The sequence below is a fragment of the Gossypium arboreum genome, chromosome 8 (assembly GCF_025698485.1).
Source record: "Gossypium arboreum isolate Shixiya-1 chromosome 8, ASM2569848v2, whole genome shotgun sequence".
Taxonomy (NCBI): Eukaryota; Viridiplantae; Streptophyta; class Magnoliopsida; order Malvales; family Malvaceae; genus Gossypium; species Gossypium arboreum.
Window position 1 is genome coordinate 51,027,800 of NC_069077.1, and position 24,386 is coordinate 51,052,185.

The 24,386-nt window shown below is 35.1% G+C and overlaps 1 protein-coding gene across 1 annotated transcript; it reads right to left on the minus strand.

Annotated features, from left to right (window-relative positions):
- Positions 1-3,597: 3,597 nt before the first annotated feature.
- Positions 3,598-4,398, minus strand: LOC108478034 (uncharacterized). Its single transcript, XM_017780471.1, has 2 exons — positions 4,190-4,398; positions 3,598-4,024 (listed from the first exon to the last, which is right to left on the minus strand). The coding sequence occupies exons 1-2, from the start codon at positions 4,396-4,398 to the stop codon at positions 3,598-3,600; spliced, it is 636 nt and encodes a 211-aa protein (XP_017635960.1).
- Between the last annotated feature and the right edge of the window lie 19,988 nt (positions 4,399-24,386).

The window sequence follows — 24,386 nt, forward strand, 5'->3', positions numbered from 1 at the left end:
TTTAGACCTCGTAAGCCCATACAAGGGATATTTCGCATGTGTTTGAATGACTTTTAAATTTGAAGAAATTTTATAGCTCGGTTTTGCATGAACATTTGTATGTATGTCCAGTAATGCCTCTTACCCTGTCCTGGACTCGGGTAAAGCTAAAGGGTGTTACAGTACATCCAATTTTACAAAAGAGCTTACTAACAATTACAGCCTTACCAGTATTTATAGACTACTACAAACCGACTTAACAAACTACTTTATACAAACTGATTCTAACTATCAGTTAACTACTTACTTACTTCTCAACACTCCCCCTCAAGTTGAGGGTTGATATAAATCTTTAACCCCCGACTTGGATATTAAATATTCATGCTGCTTGATTCCAAGTGCTTTAGTCATCAAGTCGGCAAGTTGTTCTATTGTCTTAATGTACTGCATATGAATCAATCCTTCTCTAATTTTATCTCGTACAAAGTGACAATCAATTTCTATATGTTTAGTCCGTTCATGAAAAATAGGATTGACTGCAATCTGTATAGCTAATCGACTATCCGAGAAAAGAACTGACTTGTCAAGCTGATTAAGGGTAACTTCTTTCAATAATCCATCTAACCAAACAATCTCCACTACAATAGCTGCCATGCTCATATATTCAACCTCTGCTGACAATTGAGAAACAGTAGTTTGTTTGTTTTTTATTTCCATAAGACGAGAGAATCTCCAAGCTTGATACAAAACCCAGTAACTGATCTTCTAGACGACCCAATTAGAATCACAAAAGGCAATGATTTGTGGTTTACTAGATGCGGACAACAATATACCTTGACCAGGATTTTTCTTTAAGTATCGTACTATCCGAAAAATAGCCTCCAAATAAGATTTTTTTTGGTTTGTGCATGAACTGGCTTAAATACTGAACTGCAAACATTATGTCTGGTCGTGTATTGGTCAAGTACAATAGCCTCACAAGAAGTCTCTGATATACTGCAACATTAGTGATTAAGTCATTCCCATCAATCTTTATTTGTACCGAGTCATCATATTTAACTAAAGTCAATTTCTGATTTTGTTCAAGTGGCGTACTCGCTGGTTTTTCTTCTCCTAGCCCCATATTAGCTATTAATTCCAGCACATACGTCCGCTGGTCCAACACAATTCCTTCACGTGATCTCATCACTTCTACTCCAAGAAAATACTTCAATGGACCTAAATCTTTCATCTTAAAATTTTGGTGCAGGACTTTTTTTAGCTCATTTATCATACCAATGTCACTCTCTGCGATTAGTAAATCATCAACATAAACAAGGAGGATGACAACGTTCCCCCTTGTTTTTTGGAAAATAGGGAATAATCATATTTTCTTTGTATGTAACCTCTTTGTAACAACGCCTCAGTAAGCGTTAAATTCCATTGTCTAGAGGCTTGCTTCAAGCCATACAATGATTTAAGTAGACAACATACCTTATGCTCCCCCTGTATACAAAAACCATCCGGAATATCCATATACATCTCCCCATACAAATCTCCTTGTAGAAAGGCATTATAAACATCCAATTGGAAGAGAGGCCAATCATGTATGGCTGCTAGGCTAATAACAGTTCGAACGGTAACATGCTTAACAACAGGGCAGAAAGTCTCCTAAAAGCCAATACCAGCCTCCTGATTGTATCCTTTCCCAACTAATCAAGCTTTAAACCGTTCAAAAAAGCCATCAGAGTTGTACTTGACTTTTTATACCTATTTACATCCAATAGGAACCACACCACTAGGCAAAGGAACAACCTCCCATGTACCATTAGCTTCCAAAGCTTGAATTTCTTGTTGCATGGTAGCAACCCATCTTGGGTCCAAAATGGCCTTAACATATGTTTGGGGTTTAATCAATGAAGAAATATGGGCTGCAAACAATTGATTGTGAATAGGTAAATGTAAGGAGGAATAACCATGAGAAATAAAATAGGAACCTATAGCAAGAGATGTTGAAGATTGAGTCAAACAGATGTAATCTTTCATCCAAGCAAGCATCTTGATAGACCGAGTGGTGCGATGTAAGGGGGGAGGGAAATAGTATGCTGAGTATCGGGTGCAGACGGTAATGTTGGAGAAGAACATGGTGCTGACACATTAGGTGATGTTGAGGATGGGATAGAAATGGAAGGTAAAGGTTTGAGATGAAGAAAATTGGAACTATCATTTGTAGGAAAAAATAAAGAATTTGTTTTAGGAAAGGCAAATGGAAACTGTTTCATGAAAACAAACATCACGATTAACAAAAAAAATTTTGGTTTCAAGATTGAATTAAAAAAATAACCCTTTTGAACAGAAGAATAGCCCATAAACATGGAGGGAATAGCCTTAGGAGAAAACTTGTCATGATAATTGGGCATAGTAGCATAATAAAGACATCCAAATACCTTTAAACGAGAAAGAATATGAGGTTTTTGATATACCATTTCAAAAGGGCTCTTTCAATGCAAAATGGGAGTAGGGAGTCGATTAATTAAAAAACAAGCAGTTAACACACATTCACCCCAAAATTTACTAGGCATATGAGACTGAAATCTAAGTAACCTAGCAACGTCAAGCAAATGCCAATGTTTTTGCTCAGCAACTCCATTTTTCTGAGGAGTATGGACACACAAGCTTTGGTGTATAACACCTAATATAGTAAAAAATTCATTGCATTCAGTTTTAAAAATTCATACCTATTATCACTACGAACAATTTTGATACTAGTGGAAAACTGATTCTTAACCAAAGCAAAAAGTTGTTTAAGATATACAAGAGCATAACTTTTGTAACGTAACAAATATATCCATGTCGTTCTGAAGTAGTCATCAACAATAATTAAAAAATACCTATGGCCACTATGAGTAGAAACTCGATGCGAATCCCACAAAGAGAAAAAATAGAATCAACACGAGATGTGCCTATGGGAAATGAAAGTCATGTTTGTTTAGACAGGGGACACACGGGACAGTTGTGGATGCTATTACTATTTGAGACTGTACATGGGAGGTTAGGCATCTTATTCAATCTTGAAACTGAAGCATGACCAAGCCTAGTGTGCCAAACAAATGATGGTTCAATAGTTGTGATAGAAGCAACATGTAGAGTAACACATGCTGTTGAATCCATACTAGTTTGTCGAGACGAATCAAGGATGTAAAGACCACATTGCTCCTTACCAATCCCCCTCATCTTTCCACTTGAGAGATCGTGGATAAGAGAAAAATAAGGATAAAACGAGCCAAAATAGTTGAGATCAGTGGTGAGTTTAAAAATAGAAAGAAGGTTATAATAGAAATTTGAGACATATAGGACTTTGGCAAGCTGAAGACCGGGTAGGACAGTACATGTATCAACATGAGAAATTGAAATAGAAGAACCATTTGGGAGCCAAACACAAGATGAATAGGACGCACATGCAACAAGAGATTCTAGGAATTGGAAATTAGAAAGTATGTGGTCAGTGGCTCTAGTGTCCATAATCCAAGTATGACTAATGTTAACCATACCTGCTAGGCTTGCAGCAGCTTCAACTGTGGGCTCCTTGTTCAGCAAACTCAAGATTTGTTGATATTGAGCTTGAGTGAAGACAGGTGCTTATGGGCAAGAGCTAATATTACTACTCAATTCATTGCCACTTGCAGAATCAATGGCAGAGGCATTATTCACTATGGATCCAGAACTAGTGTTCGCTTTTTTCTTAGTAAACTTGAAATCTGCAGGATAGCTAATGAGCCTATAACAATTCTCCCTTTTATGCCCTTTAATCTTGCAATGATCACAGGTACCATTAAACCGTTTCTTTTGTACCATGTGTACTGAGTGAAATGAGATTGGATCAGCCCCAACATCACTGGAACTATGCTGCCTTTGTGAGTCTTCTTGCACAAGCATTGAGTATGCATGACTTACAGATGGTAACGGATTCAATAAAAAAATATGACTTCGCACGGCATTATATGTCCCGTTCAAACCCATTAAGAATTGAAATAGACGTTGTTGCAAACTATGCTCAACATTCTGCCTGGATTGAGCACAACCACATGAGGAAGACGGCACAAGGGCATCATAGTCATCCCAGAGTAATCACAGCTTAGTAAAATATACATAGATGGAAGCAGCACCTTAAAGGTGCGAGGTGATTTCACAATGCAAGAAATAGATTCTTGAGCCATCGATTTTATGGAACTGCTCACAAAGGTTATTCCATACTGCTGCTGCACTAGATGTGAAAACAATCCCTGCCAAAAGTTCTTTGCTGACAGTATTCAAAATCCAAGATAGTACAATTGCATTACACCGCTCCCATTGATAACCCATTTCTTCTGGCAATGAATCTTTAGAACAAGTGTCATCCACAAACCCCAATTTGTTTTTGGCCAACAATGCGATTTTCATCGTTCGACCTAAACATTGTAGTTCTCAACTCCAAGCAACTGGTGAGACACCAACAAAGTACCTGAAGTGTCAGATGGATGCAAGTAAAGGGGATGGTTAAAATCGATGATTGATTCAGAGGAATTCACAGGATTCACAACCTCTGATTTTGAAAATCAAAAATCAGAGAAACGACGAGCAAGAACCAAGAAAGAACAAATCGAAAAACCTTAGATTACCAACCCAAAATTGCCTAACAACCGGATTTAGGACAGCAACTAAAAGAGCCCGTTAACCAATTTGCAGAGCCCAAAAAAAATGACAAACAAAGAAAACCAGCAGCAACGATATCTGGCCACACTAGTAATATAAAGGAACAACAATATGAAGGAAAAAAATCGGAAGAACCACAATCATTGATCATTGGAGATCATCGAAAATGCAGCGATCACCAGAGCTCTGATACCATGTTAAAAACTGATCAAGAACACCTTTTATGAATAAAGGGTTTGCTATGCATCCAATTTTACAAAAAAATCATACTAACAATTACAAGGTTACCAGTATTTATAGACTACTGCTAACCAACTTAACAAACTACTTTATACAAACTAATTCTAACTAATCAATTAACTACATACTTACTTCTCAACATATACATTCATGTAAAATTGATATTTATTATGAATTTAGGTGTGACATAGCAAATTTGATGTTGAATGGTGCAAATTATTTAAAAAGAAAACATTGCAAGATATTAGCTTTAAGGTGTTTGATAAATTATTAAAATTTTAATGAGAGTTTTAACATTTAATTTTTGTTTGATAATTATATTAACTATTTATTTAATATAAAATTTAAAAAATGTTGAAAATGATAAATAAGTAGATAATTATTTATCACTTAATGTAAAAAATATTAAATTAATTTCGTTAATTTTGAAATAAATTATTTCATCATCTTATTAAAATAAATAAAACATTCAAATCTTATGTATTAATTTTGAAAACTTTTTTCACTAATAGGGATCTCTTTTACTAGGAGAAATATTATGTGTTATTTCGCTTTCTCCATTACATGAGTGGAAAAAAAAGTTGATTAATGTAACTATTGTGGTTAAAAAAAAGGTTTTAAAATGAGGTGCTTTGTTTTTTTTTTTTTTTTGTCAGTTGACCTGAAATCGGGTATCAGTTTCATTCTTAAACATCTCAAATCGAACAGGCATTAGGTATTGCAACAGTATAGTATGACGCTCAATTTGATAAAGATGTACCGCCGTTAATACTATGGACAAATATATCTATCATTGGTTCAGAAAAAAACACAAAATGTTTTTTCTTTTTCAATTATATTTTTAAGATTTCGGTAACAAATTTCAAAATAGAATCATAAGTGAAACAATTGCTATGATTCTAATTAAATTTCTATAATATAACGAGTCTTTAAGGAGAATAAAAGTTATATGTTTTTTAGGATTTTGAAGTTCACATTGTAACAAGTGCTGATTTATGGATTTATAATTCTTGTTTTATGGTTTAAAGGATAAAGTCGAACATCTAAATTTGTTCTTGATATTTTTGAGATCTTAGGTAAAATAATAAATTGGACCTCTTTTAATATATATATATATATATATATAATGTAATACAATAAAAAACAAAATTTTAAAGCCCTAAAAGGTAAAGCATTTATAGTAAAAATTAAAAGTCTTAGACATTTAATTAATTTATTTTAAAAAAATTCCACATTAAAAATTGTTACAACAATACGTGGTAGATGTGTATTTTGAGAATAACTTTGCCACCCACCTATACTAATAAATAATACAAAATTCTTTACATAGAAGTGAAAAATAGCTTTATATTCCCATCAACTTTTTCTTTTTTATTAAAAAAAAATGGCACTTGCAAAAATCCAAAGTCCTCAAGTTGGGGGAGGAAAGGGAAAGAGTGTGGGTTCCAAGCTTGGTACACCCCTTCATAAGAGAAACACAATAACTACTGAACCAAAAGCTTTTGACATGATTCAAAAGTTGATAAAAAAAAGTATACCAATATCAGCAGTCATGTAATTTGTTTATATAAAGTATTCCAATATTTAATTTTCAATCCCTTTTCTTTTGAATGAAAAAAAAAAGTAGATGGGAATATAAAATTCAAATGGAATGTGTAGCCAGGGATTTTTGAGAGGCTGTATTTAGTAGTTCATTAAGTAAAGTAATAATTAGTAATGAAAATAAAATTAGATCGCTTTCAAAATTAAGGATCATAGGTCAGCAATGGCTGCCAATTGATCAAGTTGAAGCATTCTCAATAAATTGATCAATGTGTACTCAATTAGTATTAATTTCCCAATTTAATAATAAGGAAAAAAACAAAAATTTATTACGTCTAAAACTTATCCCACTTACGCCTCATTTATTTGGTTAGTGTCAAATAACCTAAGGAAAAATTTGTCCACTACATTTCTACTAAAATGAGCTATAATAACATTAATGTTTAAGTATTACTTTATGATTTAATAAAAGTCTATTTATTTTTATAAAATATTTTAAAAATTATATATTTCTCTTCAAAATAATTAAATATTTTTATATGAACGATATTTCATAAAATAAAACTCAAACAAGTTTGGCATTCATTTTATAGGAATAAAATATTTGAAAGAAAATTGAAAGTTGGGATTATCTTTTGTTTAAATATTATATACAAAATTTCCAATTATAAGAAATAAATTTTAATTAGTTGAAAATAATGCTAGAATAAGTCATATAAAAACATAATTATAATTTTATTTTACTTTTTCCAGCAATGACACTCTTATAAACATAATGCTTGAATAGGTGTTGGGTTAATTTTTACAACCAAACAAGTCGATTGTGTTAATATGTAGTCTTTCAGATATATTTATAAGGAAACTTTATTCTATAGAATTCCTTCCCTTTTCTTTTCCCTCTTTACAAACTAAGACGAATATTTTTAACTTAGAAAAATAATTTTTAAACAATACTTACATTTACTCATAATTTCTCTCCATCCTTTAAATCGGTATAAAAATATGTTTAAACGTACTCAATCCACATTCTTATTACTTTAATAGCAAGGATGCCAATTAAACTAAAACTTGATTGGTAAATTTTAAATTTATTAAATGCTATATAAAGTATGGTTGATTGTATAAATCAACTTATGCCTTGTTCTCCATTGCCTTTAAGGTTCAAAAGTGCTTTTTCACCATAGAAGCAATGAAGAATGCCTAATATTTGGGTCAAAACTACGTTGGAAAATGATTTTTCCACCTAAACACAAAAGTTGGGATTTAGGTGCTTTTGACTTTTGCGTTTGGAAGTAAAAATTATAAAAATACCCTTATTTATATTAACTAGTTAAAATGTATACAAAAATTAGATTTATTTATATTTCATGTATCATTATTTTTAATTATTAAAATATCATCTAAATCCAATGTTTACTTAATTTAGGTAAAAGGAAACCCTTCTAGTCTCTCGTCATGAGTTTTTCCCTCATCATGAGTGTCATCACTTCTTTGTTGAGTCTTGGTTGGGTTTGATCTCAGGTAATCTCTTTTGTCTTTTCAGGTTCTTTTGCTTTTTCATTTTTAAAAATTTTTGTTAAGTTTTCTTCGTGTCTTTTTGGTTTGTCTATGTTGTGTATTGGCCTTTGATACCTAGGTTATACCATTATTAAGGCTTCATGATTAGCAAAATGTAAGAAATACTAATTATGCCATTTTTTAAGCTGATTACTTTAATCTTACTCTTTTCTCAATTGGATTCTTGGATCTAATAGGGGGATTTAGCAATTAAGTTGGAACATGGGAATGCTAATAGTATTGCTCTTACTAAGTTCATGGTGGTGGGTAAAATAATTTTGACAACGCTGTTGAATTGGAAGGGAGTGCTTTATATTCTCAAAGGTATCTGAAAAGGGGAATGGCTAAGCTGTGTAAAGGAAATCGAGGAAAATATTTTTGCAGAATCTTTTGATAATGAGAAAGGCATGAAGAAAGCTCTTGAAGAAAGTCCCTGATTTGTGATGGGATCTACGATTCAATTTCAAAAATGGTTAGGGGATGTTGCAATTGGGAATCTTGATTTCTCTATGACCCAGTTTTGGATTCAAATCCATAGCCTCCTTTTTGATTGGCTATAAAAGAGAAGTGTTAAAATCATTGGGAATAAGTTGAGTTTAGTGGTGAGAATAGATGATAATTTGGTTTCGAATGGGATTGGGCATAGTTTTCTAAGTAATGGTTGAGTTGGATGTTTCTATGTAACACCCCATACCCGACTCGATCACTAAGTCTGAGCTATAAGGTGTCACATTCGTTGTCAGAACAACTGTGATCAAATTACAAATAAATTATATTAATTCCAATAAATACAATCATATAATACAATATACGATCATTTTTTAGTCTTATACAAGCTTAAGAAAGCTCTAAAATTAACCTGAGGCGAATTAAAACCGAATGTAAAGATTCCAAAGCATCGAGTTGACATTGCGACGTCAAGGGGTTCCTCGTTGTGATGCAAGGTACTAGGTAGGCCTCATTATAATGTTCAATACTCAATATTGCACCGTGACATGATAACTTGGTCTCGTCACGATGACCAACGTTCGGTGTTGTGATGTGACATACTGGTTTTGCAAATTTCTAAATGAAACATCCACCTACAAATTCCAATCAACTAATATACACATTCATACCAAACGTTAAGCCAAAATATGTAATTCACATGAAACATAACACCTTCATCAACTATACGTCGACGCCAAATTACTTATAAGTTCACTAACTAGATCACTGATGCCAAATTACTATACACCGATACCTTAATCAACTATACCTCACATGGTCTTACACTGTCTCACCATCTTCGTGTATTACCAAATAATGTCACGGGGTCTCACCCACATGGTCTTACACTTATCATATTCACCCGCAAGGTCAGGCCATGATCTATCAATCCAGTTTGTAATAAAACTGCCTTACCGGAGGCATCATAAATAAAGCTTATCTCCACATTTTCATATGTTACAGATTTGTTAGCATTGGGATCGTATAACAGGAAGGTATTAGATAATAACCATACTCACACCTGCAACACAAGTTATCACACCTACCCAGACTCCATGAGCCAACTCATCACAGCAAAGACACTTATGTAAATCTGATTCATATTTATAACGGAATCATACTTTCTAACACATAATTCCCCATACAAATATATCACACATCATCATACCATGGAGCACATTGTTCACATCATTTACATAATTGAATATATTTATCAGAAAACACACGTACCCATTTTTACATCACTCTACAAGAATACATACTCGTTCACAAGAACATCAATCATAACATAGTCAACATAAAATGACATGCAGGAGTCAGGTTCAAAGGCTTACCAGAGAGCTACCTTTACTTTGACCTGAAGTTTTTGTTTCGATTATCTTTCTTAACCTAGTAGCAGTAACTGCATAATGATCATAACATTTCCATTAAAATCCCCATTACAGACATTTTACTAACATTTCAACAATGTGCAACCCCATACAAGGCCTTCTTGTAAAACTCTTCCCTTTTATAGTAGTAACGTGCAAAGCTATAAGACTTACCAGAAGGCAGAATCATCTACTCATTAGACGATATCTTAGTCTGATCTTAATGAAGAAGATGAAGAAGAGGATGTTGAGGTTAGAAAGAACAGCTTGAACATTAAAAAAAAATAAAAACCATCTAAAATGTCTCAAAATATACTCTCGGTCCCCTTGATTTCCCGACCAATTCCAGGGTAAGTAAAAGAAAATTTGGCTAAGGTTTACCTTACTGTTAACCAGTCATGAAAGGGTTAAATCAATCTAATTGACTCCTGTTGAGAAATGGCTATCCATGCTGCTTGTGATTATTGGTTTAATTGACTTTTTTAGTGTATAAAAAATCTTTCACACATCTCACTATTTTGCTTTTTACTTTGATCTTTGCTTCTGTTGCTACAAAATCCCAACAACTTCCAACCAAACCTGATACAAAATCCAATTGGACAATACTCATGCAAATCGGGCATACCATATCTTGGCAATGACTCACGTTCGGTGTGATCTTAAATACAGTTAAGTCTCCTGTAGCTTCCTCATACACTTGATAGGCTCTTAAAGCTCAAACAAAACTCTAGGGCGTACCCCTTCATAGGCGTGCACTTTCTTAGGTGTAATCTTTCTTCTCTTGGGAACATACTATGATCAATTCCTTAGATACCACCAATGGACGGATGCTTTAACTCTTGTATGTGCCAATACTCTAACTTGCCTTCAAGCCAATAGGGTGGTGGATTATATTACCATAATGGGCCTAACAGTCTACATACCTACCTTACTCATCCTTTTGGATCTGTAAATTTTTTGGGTGTGACGGTTCTTGTTTAAGAAGGCATGGTATGTTGAACTAGAGGGATTAAGTAGAGGTTTAGTACTTTGGTAGAAAGGAGGATGGATTGTTAATAATTTTAATAGTTGTAAGAGCTTCATCAATATAAGAATTGTGAATAGTAGTACTAGTGAGGTGTATAGAATATTTTGGGTTTAAGGAGCTCTGATTTTTAAGGATAGAAAGGTGGTGTGAGATATACTTAAAAATAAGAGTTGTGGAATTAAGGATGCATGGATGTGTGTAGAGGATTTTAATGACATTTCTTTTGAGTTTGAAAAGGAAAAGGGTAGAGAGAAGAAAGTTAAAAAATGGAGTGCTTTAGGGATATAATTAGCTAGTGTGGTTTGAATGAAATTCCTTCTAAGGGATAAAAATTTACTTGGTTTGGTGCAAGAAAGAATATGGTGACTAGGGAATGACTTGATAGGGCCTTGCTAATTTGGAGTAGTTTCAAACTTGTCTTAATTCAATTGGCTTAATTTACTAGTGATCGGTTTTGACCATTCACATTTGCTTTTTTTTTTTTTGAATTGGACTGATAAAAGATCCACCAAAAATTTTTGTTTTGAGGTTGTTTGGTTGAAATGTACTAGGTGAACGGATGTGGTCAAACCTAGTTGGAATAGAGTGGACTAGATTGGGAGAATTGACAATCTATTTATAATCTTGTAAAATGGAATTAATTGTTTTTGAGTAAATCACATATGGGGAACTTTAAAGAGTAGATTGTGGAAATTGATAACTATTGAAAAAAGTTATATTCCATGCCCTTAGACTTAGTTAATTTCCTGTACTTATGTTATTTTAGTTGCATTTTAGGATATTGCATTAGTACTTTTAGAGCATTGCATTAAAGAGCTTGGATTGTGCTTAAATGCTATTACATGTTGCTTTTAATTGCCTATGGAACACACTTGCTTCATGGTTGATTGGAAAGTGTAGAGTGTAGGAAAACGAGTAAATGATTGAAGGTTTTTCATGAAAAATTTTAGATAGTTTTCCAACACAAATGCTATGGCAACACTTGGAAGATGCCTAATCAGCACTTAATGCGTACCATTCTTAGCACCAGTTGCACTTGTACCAGATAAATCCACCTAAAAAAGAGAAAAATGATTATAGGTTGTTGGACCTACCCTAGAAGGTCAAGCACATAAAAGCCAAAGGGGAAAACCTAGAAAAAGGAGGTAGCAGTTTTTAGGATAGAAAAAAGGAGTAGCTTTTGACAGAAAAGGGGAAAGAACCAAGAAGGGAAGCAGCTAATTTAACATCCCGAATTAGGGTCTAGTCAGAACAGTGGTTTTAAGACCACAAATTTAAAGTAGAAATAATTATTTTATAATTATTTGATGATTCATGATATGATTTCATGTTTGTGTGAAACTTTCATGAAGAATTTTTATGCCTAAAGTGTTCAATTTGAAGTTAGGTACAAAATTGAATAAGTTGCAAAACTTGAGTTCTAGAAGCTTTAAGCATGAAATTGTTATGGATTATTAATTAGAGGTCCTTAAATAGCAATTTGACCAAGTTTTAAAATTTTGGATAAAAATGGGCATGAATAGGAAATTTTGAAAGAAAAACCTTAAGGACATTTTGGTCATTTAGTAATTAAAAGAATAAAAAGGGAAAAAGAAGCAAAATTCATGTCCATCTTCTTCCCTAAGTGCCGAAATTTAGGTGGTCTCCATAGCTAGGGTTTTTCAACCTTTCAAGCTTGAATGTAAGTACCTCCAAGCTTGTTTTTAATGTTCTTTACATTTGTGAGATCCTTGAAGCATGATCTATCCATTTCTACCCTTATTTTGAAGTAGGGTTTATATTTAAAAATTTACCCATGTATGACTTGCATGTATTTTGATGTTTAATGGAAAAATATGAAAGTTTGATGTGTGATAAACATCTTTTACAAAGTGATTTTTGCATGAAAACACCTAAAAGAGACCTATTTTTAAAAGTTGTAAAATGGGTAGTAAATAAGTAAAAAGTTAGGGGTAAAAAGGTAATTTTAACAAAGTATGTGTTATGGGTCAATTCGAACAATGTATGTATTAAACAAATTAAATTTGGCATTATACATCAAGAAAAAACGTGATTTGGGTCTTGATCGGGGGAAAAATAAGGTTTACGAAGAATAGGCTCGTTTTGATCATTTTGTATCGAGGTAAGTTCATATTTAAATAATGTAATGTTATGTTATATTTTCGATGTTTGAGTATTATGTGCATTCAAATTCTTTAATGCTATTGTGAGTTATGATTTAATTGCTCCATGAGTAAGTGACTGGTAGTATGGACATTGAGATCGACATTACGAGCAAGCTTGACAGAGATGTGATATCGAAGAATCCCGTTTGAACTTTAGGAATAGTTTAGGATACAAGTGACATGTCACTAGGAACCCCGTGATTTATGAGCTCATGAGATATGTGATATATGTTTATGCGGTTCCGGGTGCTGGTCTTGTACGTCCTACCGGTGGCTGGGTAGTCCGACATGTGTTGTGGATACTTGACAACTTCTGTGAGCAAGCCGTGTAGCTATGTCCTGACTGACAGCTTCTATGAGAAGACTAGTGAATAGCTAGAGAATGAGCCGTCATGTGTTATGAGATATGAGGTAGCTTTGGCCACGTATGACGCACTATGTGTAAGCTTTCCGTGTATCCGACAGTACTCCAAGCGTTCAATGGGTAATTCAAAATGTAAACTGATGTATATGACAAAGACGAGAAAGCAAGATATTATGTTATGAGTTGATATAGCTATGTATACCAAACTCATGAGTAATGCCTTGGTATGTGATGAACTTATGACAAGGTTGTTGATGTGGTGAGTAAGTTTAAGTGATTTGATGAAATACAAATTTATGTTCATTATGTTAAATGTGTGTTAAATACTTGTTTAGATTGCATATTATTTTCATATGGACTTACTAAGCTTTAATGCTTACCACCACATTTCTTTCCATCTTTTATAGTGTCACCAAGCTAGCTCGGGAATCGAAAGACGTTGGAGACTCGATCACACTATCAACTGGACATTTGGGTATAGTTAGTATCAATATTTTGAGTATGACACGTGTAGGGGACTTGGTCATTTTGTTATGTGTCATATTGATTAGCCAAATGAGTGGGCTCATGATGGTATTATGATTCATTTTGTATAAAGCCATGAGATGTGGCTTATATTTGCTTCTCAGGTTGTAACCCTAATTATTTATGCATGCATACAATGTGTTTATGCTTTGTGATGTGGTTGCTTGTTGGTAATGGATGTGATAATTGGCACATATGCTTAATGATTGAATTGGGACTAATAGGTATAACCATAGCTATGGTATAATTGAGTAGATTGAAGGTAGGTTTGTAAGGATGAATAAATATGAAATTGGTGTGGAATGCCATATGAAAGCATGATGGTTTGAGCATGTGATATGTTGACATTACAAAGTTATGGATTAATCATGATTGTGAGTATTTGAGTGACTAAATATGCTATGATGCATGCCATCAAAAAAATGTATAAGAGAGTGAGCATTTGAGGGTGACAAATGGCTTGGAAAATAGCCTCAAAGTTGTCCACACGGGTAGACACACGGGCACACGTCCGCCCCATGGGTGTGTGATCTGGCCATGTGTCCCCTGCACCCTAATTAGGCAAAACAGAATGCCCAATAGTAAACACATAGGCAGAAGCACGGTCGTATGTCTCAGCCATGTCAAGGACACAGCCTCAGGACATGGGTGTGTGCCCAGGCCGAGTGAAGTCTACACCTTATTTTTTTGGAATTGAATTCGTGACACGGCCTAAGCACACGGGCGTTTGACTTGGCCGTGTGACCCTATTTTGTTGATGACATCATAAACAGAGAGTTACACAGGCTAAGGACACAAGTGTGTCCCAAGTCTTTCCAAATTTTTTCAAAGTCCTCAGTTTAGTCTCGAACCACTCCAAATGTATGTTTAGGCCTCGTAGGTCTGTAATAGGTACGATAAGCATATGTATGAATGAATTTGATTTGGACAAAATTTTATGGCCCAATTTTGTATGTTTTCTTATGTTTAAGTCCGGTAATGCTTCATATCATATCCCGTCATCGGACACAGGTAAGGGGTGTTACATTTAGTTGTATCAGAGCTATGGTTTAGTCGATTCTCAGACTACGTAGCATGTGTTTAAGTCTAGCTATACATGCCATACATAAATTGTGATAGTGTGACGACTTCTGACGATTTTAAACTGTGTTTTTCATATAGTAATGGATCCTGAACAAGTTGTGATAGATGATGTGGAAAGTAACGCACCAGCCCCTGCCCAAGGGACGATGCCAGAGGAGAGTAGGCTCGTAACTGTGAGTCTAGGGGGAGAGGCTCGAAAGGCCTTCCTCCACTGTATGAACGAATGGTTTCCTGAGTTCGTTCATATGAACGCGGCTATTCAGTAACAACCTCCACCCCCTCAAAATCCTTAACCTGTACCCCTAGTGCCACAATGTATGGACTTTATGAGATTTTATAAAACCGCTGTTAATAAGATTCGAAAACAAGGGGCGGAAGAGTTCAAAGAAAATGCCGATAATGATTCTGAGAAAGCAGAATTTTGGCTTGAGAAAGGGTATTTGATGAACTATCATGCACACCTAAAGAATGTTTGAAATGTGCTATTTCCTTGTTGAGAGATACAACATATCACTGGTGGAAGACGCTAGTATCTGTGGTACCTCAAGAGAGGGTCACATGGGAATTCTTCTAAGAAGAATTCCAAAAGAAGTACATTAGTGAACGATTCATTGACTAGAAGTGCAAGGAATTTTTAGAATTGAATCAAGGCTGCATGTCAATGACCGAGTACGAAAGAGAGTTTGTCCAACTCAGCAAATATGCTCGGAAGTGTGTATCCTCCTAGGCTAAAATATGTAGAAGGTTTGAACATTGACTTAATGAGGATATTAGAGTGTTAGTAGGTATTCTTGAGCTGAAGGAATTTGTTGTACTCGTTGATTGGGATTATAAAGCTGAGGAACTAACCAAGGAAAAGTGAAAAACTGAGGTTGAGGCTAAAGATAAAAGAAAGAGGCCGATGAGCAAGTCATTCCCCTCTCAGTCTAAGAAATCCAGATATATGTATTCTCTTTCTCATGTTTCGGTCAGGCATTTGCACGAAAATCGTAGGAAGCAAAATTTGGGTTTTAAATTTTAGGCTACATCTATGGCTAGTGTGGGTAACACTATACCTTTTAAACTTGAGTTCCAACATTGTGGTAGAGGTCATCTTGGTGTGTGTAGGATGAACGACGAATTTTGTTTCAGAATCTCAAGACCACTATATCAAGGACTGTCCCGAGATGATCGAGAAAGAAAAATTTCAGAGTACAAGGCTAAGTAGTACAGCTACAAAAGGGAGGCCCTCGAGAAATTCTGGTAATGGTGCTAGTAGCAAAAATGTAACGAGAGATACAATGGTGAGATCCGAAGCTAGAGCTCCGACTAGGGCCTATGCCATACGTACGAGTGAGGACGCATATTCTCCCGATGTGATCACTGGTACTTTTCGTCTTTATGATACTACTGTTATTGCCTTGATTGACCCTGGTTCTACTCATTCCTATGTGTGCATGAAATTGGTATCTAGCATAAATCTGCTGTTGAGTCTATGGAATATATGATTAAAGTGTCAAACCCTTTAGGCAAGCATGTTTTAATTGATAAGGTATAGAAGAAATGTCCCTTGATGATTAGAGGCTATTGTTTTCCGGCTGACTTGATGTTATTGCTGTTTGATGAATTTGATGTTATATTGGGTATGGACCGGTTGACACTTCATGATGCTGTAGTAAATTGTAGATAGAAAGTTATTGAATTAAAATGTAAAAATGGTGAAATTCTCTGGGTTGAATCAGATGAGTCAGATAGGCTACCAATCGTGATTTCTTCGATGTATACTCAGAATCGTATGAGAAAAGGGTGTGAGGCTTATTTGGATTATGTGTGAATACAAAAGAGTTTGAATTGAGAATTGAATCAGTGCCTGTTGTATGTGAATATTTGGATGTATTTCCGAAAGAATTGTCAGGTTTACCTCCAATTAAAGAAGTGGAGTTTGGTATTAATGTAATGCAAGGGACAACACCTATTTCGATTGCTCCGTATAGGATGACCCCAACTGAGTTGAAAGAACTGAAGTCACAATTGCAAGAATTGACCGACAAGGGTTTTGTGAGACCGAGTTTTTCACCATAGGGTGTTCTGGTATTATTCGTAAAAAAGAAAGACGGTTCTATGAGATTGTGTATAGACTACCGACAACTCAATAAGATAACAATCAAGAACAAGTATCCTTTGGCAAGGATTGATGACTTGTTTGATCAATTGAAAGGAGCGTTATGGTTTTCTAAAATAGGCTTTGCCAATGATTGATGACTTAAGGTCCACCTACTATCAGTTGCGAGTTAAAGAGTCGGATGTGCCTAAAACTGCTTTTAAAACGAGGTATGGCCACTATGAATTTCTTGTTATGTCATTTCAGTTAACGAATGCTTCTGCTGTGTTTATGTATTTAATGAACCGAATATTTTGCCCATATTTGGGCAAGTTTTTTTTTTGTGTTTATTGATGATATTCTGATTTATTCGAGAGATGAGGCAGAGCATCCTGAGTACTTGAGAGCCATTTTGTAGACTCCAAGAGACAAACAGTTGTATGTTAAGTTCAGTAAAAATGAGTTTGGGTTCGAGAAGTTGGCTTCTTGGGCCACATTGTTTCAGGTGATGGTATCCAAGTTGATCCTAGTAAGATTTCTGCTATCATCGAATAGAAACCGCCAATGAATGTATCCGAGGTTAGAAGCTTTTTGGGCTTAGCTAGTTACTACTGACAATTTGTGAAAGGATTTTCTATTATTGCCACTCTCATGACAAGATTGCTTCAAAAGTATGTTGAGTTTGAATGGTCAGAAAAGTGTCAGCAAAGCTTCGAGAAATTAAAAATGTTATAGACCGAAGCACTGGTTTTGGTAAAACTTGAGTCGGGTAAAGAATTTGTGATTTATAATGATACTTCCTAAAATGGTTTGGGATGTGTACTTATGTAAGAGGGTAAAGTCATAACTTACGCTTTAAGGCAGTTGAAACCTCACGAGAAGAACTATTCGACACATGACTTAGAGTTGGCCCCATAGTGTTTGCTTTGAAGATTTGGCGACATTATTTATTTGGTGAAAAATGCCATGTCTATACCGATCACAAAAGTCTTTAGTACTTAATGACTCAAAAGGACTTGAACTTATGACAACGAAGATGGTTAGAACTGTTAAAAGATTATGAGCTTGTGATTGATTACTATCCAGGTAAGGCGAATGTCGTAGCCGACGCTTTAAGTAGAAATTGTTTATTTGCCTTGAGGGCTATGAATACACAACTGACTTTGTCCGATGATGGTTCGATTCTAGCTGAGTTGAGAGCTAGACCAAATTTTCTTCAACAGATTTGTGATGCTCAGAAAATTGATAAAGATTTGCAAGCTAAGAGAGTTTAGTTTGGGTCCAATAGTGAACCAGATTTTCTGAGTGACTCCGATGGTTGTTTGAGATTCCGTTGTAGGATTTGTGTTCCGAAAGACACTGAGTTGATTCAGAATATTTTAAATGAGGCACACAGCGGTTGTTTAACAGTTCACTGAGGTAGTACAAAAATTTATAATAACTTGAAGAAAATGTATTGGTTGAATGGTATGAAAAGAGATATCTTAGAGTTTGTATCGAAATGTTTAATTTGTCAGCAAGTAAAGGCCGAACACCAAGTACCTTCGGGTTTGCTTCAGTCCATGATAGTTTTCAAGTAGAAATGGGACTGGATTACTATGGATTTTGTAGCAGGGTTGCCTTTAACTCCTAGAAAGAAAGATGCTATAAGGGTCATTGTTGATAGATTAACTAAAATAGCTCATTTTATACCGGTACATATGGATTACTCACTTGATAAGTTAGCTGATTTTTTAGACTTCATGGAGTACCTATATCAATTATTTAGGATAGAGATATGAGGTTCACTTCGTGATTTTGTAAAAAGTTACAAAAAGGTTTGGTTACGAAGTTAAACTTTGGTACCGCTTTCCATCCAAAAATCGACGATTAGTTGGAGAGAGTAATTCAAATACTTGAAGACATGCTCTGATGTTGTGTATTGGAATTCCAAGGTAGCTGGGAAAAGTACTTACTGTTGGTAGAGTTCGCCTACAACAATAGTTATCAGTTGAGTTTGAAAATGGCGTCTTATGAGGCATTATATGGACGTAAGTGCCGAACACCTCTGTATTGGACTGAACTCAGAGAAAATCAGATTCACGGGGTTGACTTAGCTAAAGAAACTAAAGAGAAAGTGAAAATAATTTGTGATTGTTTGAAAGCCACTTGGAATAGATAGAAACCCAACGCGGATTTGAAACTGAAAGAGATTGAGTTTTAGGTCGGTGATAAGGTATTCCTGAAAGTATCTCCGTGGAAGAAAGTTTTTAAATTTGGCCGGAAGGGCAAGTTGAGTCCGCATTTTATGGACCGTATGAGATTACCGAGAGAGTAGGGCCAGTTGCCTATCGGTTAGCCTTACCATCCAAATTGAAAAGGATTCATGATGTGTTCCATGTATCTATGTTGGGCCATTACAGATCTGATCCTTCACATGTGATTTCACCGATAGAGGTTGAGATTCGACTGAATATGACTTATGGTGAAGAACCAATTAAGATTTTGGCTAGGGAAGTCAAACAATTGAGAAACAAAAGTATTGCCCTTGTGGAAGTGTTATGTAAAGACATGGGGTTGAAGAGGCTACATAGGAGCCTAAGGAGGCCATGAGAAACCAATACCCAAACCTTTTCACCGGTAAGATTTTCGGGGACAAAAATTCCTAAAGAGGAAGAGAGTCGTAACATCCCTAGTTAGGGTCTAGTCAAAATAGTGGTTTTGAGACCATAAATTTAAAGTAGAAATAATTATTTTATAATTATTTGATGATCCATGATATGATTGCATGTTTGTGTGAAATTTTCATTAAGAAATTTTATGCCTAAAGTGTCCAATTTGAAGTTAGGGACTAAATTGAATAAGTTGCAAAACTTGAGTTCTAGAAGCTTTAAGCATGAAATTGCTATCGATTATTAATTAGAGATCCTTAATGTAACACCTCTTACCCATACCCAAGACCGGGACAAAGTACGAGGCGTTACCAGGACACATACTCGAACATTTTGGAAAGACGAGTTATAAAATTTTATTTCCAAATTCAAACCAATTGAACAAAATCATATTGTCCCTATTATGGGCCTACGGGACCCAAACCGTGCATTGTTAGTGGTTAGGGACTAAACAAGAAACTATAGAAAATTTTAATAAAATGCCTAGGGTTATGCCTTACACTCCCGTGTGGAGGCAAAGCACACGCCTGTGTGCTTGGGGACATGCCTGTGCCCCTCACCTGTGTTGAATTATTTGATTTATTTTCCATTTCAAACCTACAGAGGTTTTCACACAGCCAACCACATGCCCGTGTCTCTCACACGGCCTAGAGAAGCCCGTGTCATCGCCCGTGTCCAAAAACCCGAACATTCTATTTATGACGTCATCACTCATTTGGGAGCACACGGCCCAAGCACACGCCCGTGTGCTAGGCCGTGTCCTCAACATGGTTGAGACACACGGTCGTGTCTCTGTCCATGTGTTTACTACCATGCAAAGTGGCCTATAATTCTAGGTGCAGAGGACACACAGCCAAACAACACGCCCATGAGGGCAGACCGTGTGTCACACACGGCCTAGACACATGCCCATGTGTCTACCCGTGTAGACCTTTTTAGGGCTATTTTCCAAGCCTTTGGTCACCCTCTAACATCCATACATACCACTATGGTCTTTGGACATTTAACAAGGTATTGTTGTACCCTTAAACTTTCTTGGCCAAGGACATACACATTACTACATGTCTCATTTTAAACTATGATCATAATAACCTTTTGTTTTAGGGTTACTCTTTCAATAATCACATTTTATAACTCATGACCTTTATGACCTAAACCATTCCCAATTGTTTTGACTGTCATTCTCATGTTCATTCATGGTATAACACATTTGGCATTCACAAGAAACATTCACACATAACCATGCACATTTAGTAGGTTTATAACCTACATCAAAATGAGTCATACCTCATGGCCATATACAAAATGGTTTAAGCATATCATTCAAGCCCTTACATTGGCTAGCCAAATGACACATATAAAAAAATAACCAAAAAATCTTATACATGCCATTATAACGAAATAAAAGTTTCTATATACCAAAATAAGACAAGTTGATAGTGTTGACAAAGCTCCCACCGTCTTCCAACCTTCACGAGTCCTCAGGCTCCAAAAAATATGAGAAAGGAAAGAAGGGTAAGCATTTACATGCTTAGTAAGTTCGGATAACTAGAAAGTAAACTTACCGGTTAATTAGCATACAACCATATTAGGCAATAATTCCAAAAAGTATGAAATAGTTTCCCTATCACATGAACTCAATCATCAAGTTAGCCTCATATCAATACAGCATGTCATTAGTCTTAGATGAGCTCATCAATTCAATATTTCCATTCTTTATTTCTCATGTTAATCCCGTTGAATTTCTCGAAAATCTCGATGGATAGCCCAATTACCGTCAAGTCATACAAGTGATTATCTCAAGTACGCACTCATGCGAACCTTACATCTTACGGTGGGATTACAAGTCTAGGCTATATCCCCCGTAGTATTAACTCTTAAAGCAATGTCGGGATTACTGGTCCAGGCTAAATCTCTTTCGATGACAATTGCTCTTATAAGCTTGGATCTGAATTGTCAGTCCAGGCTAATTTCAGTCCTCAATCGGATTACCTGTCTGGGCTAAACCCTTATTGCACCCACATTCTTCGAGAGGCTCGATCACTCAAGGAACACCTATCTGGGCTAGATCCTTTCTATATTGAGATCAATGGATTACTCGTCCGGGCTAAATCCTTCTCTATAACACATGTAGGATCTCAAGTCATGTAAGCCATTATTTAACCATCAGATTTCCTTTTTTATTTCAACCGGGACATTTATCATCTATTCATTTACACTAGCACGTCTTATGGATTATCATGCAATGAATATCTAATTATCATACATTCAAGAACATGAATTTTTAAGTATATTAAAATTTTACTTCGGGTTATACGAACATACCTGGTAGTCATTTTGGATTCGTGTCTTGATTATTCCAAAACCTTTCGTTTTCCACTGTCGACCTCTGGAATTGATTCCTCGGGGTCTATATCAATAAAATTAGAATATTAATACATCACATTTTTCATTTTAAGATTAAAACTTTCCCTTGGGCAAAATGACTATTTTGCCCCTAACATTTTACAATATTTACAATTTAATGCTAAGGCTCGTATAATGAAATGCATGTAATTCCTTGGCTACCCAAGCCTAGCCGAATGCTATTCACACTTATAGCGGCCCATATTTTTCCTTCATTCCATATTTTTCTACCTATTTTCACAACTTTTACAATTTAGTCCTTTAAGCCATTCAATGAAAAACCACTTACTAAAAGTTGTTTTCCATCCTTTAAACTCTCATATTCCTTCATAAATCATCAAAACACAAACTTATCATGCATGGGTAATTTTTTAAACATGAACCTGAGCATGAGATATGGGTAGAAATAGAAAGAGCATGTTACGAGGACCTCAAAAATACGAATAACATTAAAAATGGGGCTAAGATTGACTTACTATCAAGCTTGAAATGTTGGAAAATGCTAACTATGGAGATCCTTAGAATTTCGGCAGCATGGAGAAGAAAATAAGCTGATTTTAGCTTGATTTTTCCCTTTTTATTTAGTTTATTACCAAATGACCAAAATGCCCTTCCTTCCTAAACTTTCAGAATTTTCCATGCATGCTCATTTTTGTCCAAAAACTTAGAAATTGGGTAAATTACTCTTTAAGGACCTCTAATTAATATTCCAAAGCAATTTCATACAAATTGCTTCTAGAACCCAAGTTTTGCAATTTATTTGAATTGGTCCTTAATGTCCAATTGGACACCTTGCACATAGAAATTCTTTATGAAACTTTAACACATGCTTATTCTTATATTCTATACCTCATAATGATCATGAAATACTTATTTTAATGTCATATTTTTGGTCCCGAAACCACTATTTCGACTAGGTCCTAATTCAGGATGTTACACTTAAATAGCAATTTGACCAAGTTCTAAAATTTAGGAAAAAATGGGCATGAATAGGAAAATTTTGAAATAAAAGCTTTAAGGGCATTTTGGTAATTTAGTAATTAAAAGAATGAAAAGAAGCAAAATTCATATCCATCATCTTCCCTAAGTGCCGAAATTTAGGTGGTCTCCATAGCTAGGGTTTTTCAACCTTTCAAGCTTGAATGTAAGTACCTCCAAGCTCGTTTTTAATGTTCTTTACATTTGTAAGATCCTTGAAGCATGATCTATCCATTTCTACCTTTATTTTGAAGTAGGGTTTATATTAAAAAATTTACCCATGTATGACATGCATGTATTTTGATGTTTAATTGAAGAATATGAAAGTTTGATGTGTGATAAACATCTTTTACAAAGTGATTTTTGCATGAAAACACCTAAAAAGGATCTATTTATAAAAGTTGTAAAATGGGTAGTAAATAAGTGAAAAGTTAGGGGTAAAAAGGTAATTTTACCAAAGTATGTGTTATGGGTCAATTCAAAAAATGTATGTATTAAACAAGTTAAATTTGGTATTATAGATCAAGAAAAACGTGATTTGAGTCTTGATTGGGGGAAAAATAAGGTTTACGAAGAATAGGCTTGTTTTCATTATTTTGTACCGAGGTAAGTTCATATACAAATAATGTGATGTTATGTTATATTTTCGATGCTTAAGTATTATGCGAATTCAAATTCTTTAATGTTATTATGAGTTATGCTTTGATTGTTCCATAAGTAAATGATTGGTAGTATGGACATTAAGATCGACATTACGAGCAAGCTTGACAGTGATATGATATCGAAGAATCCCCTTTGAACCTTAGAAATAGTTTAGGATACAAGTGACATGTCACTAGGAACCTTTTGATTTATGAGCTCATGAGATATGTTATATATGTTTATATGGTTCTGGGTGCTGGTCTTGTACGTCCTACCGGTGGCTAGGTAGTTCAGCATGTGTTGCGGATACCTGACAGCTTGTGTGAGCAACCCTTGTAGCTACATCCTGACAGACAGCTTGTGTGAGCAGACCCGTGAGTAGCTCAAGAATGAGCCTTCATGTGTTATTAGATATGAGGTAGCTTTGGCCACGTATGACTCACTATGTGTAAGCTTTCCGTGTATCCGATAGTATTTCAAGCGTTCAACGGGTAATTCAAAATGTAAACTGATGTATATGACAAAGACTAGAAAGTAAGAGATTATGTTATGAGTTGATATAGGTATGTATATCGAACTCACAAGTAATGCCTTAGTATGTGATGAACTAATGACAA

Bases quoted from the DNA above. Each gene is read 5' to 3' on its own strand.
- LOC108478034 (XM_017780471.1), bottom strand. From the start codon at position 4,398: ATGAAAATCGCATTGTTGGCCAAAAACAAATTGGGGTTTGTGGATGAC. The intron at 4,025-4,189 runs GTTCCATAAAAT...TGCTCAATCCAG, and splicing joins TGGAATAACCTTTGTGAGCA to GCAGAATGTTGAGCATAGTT.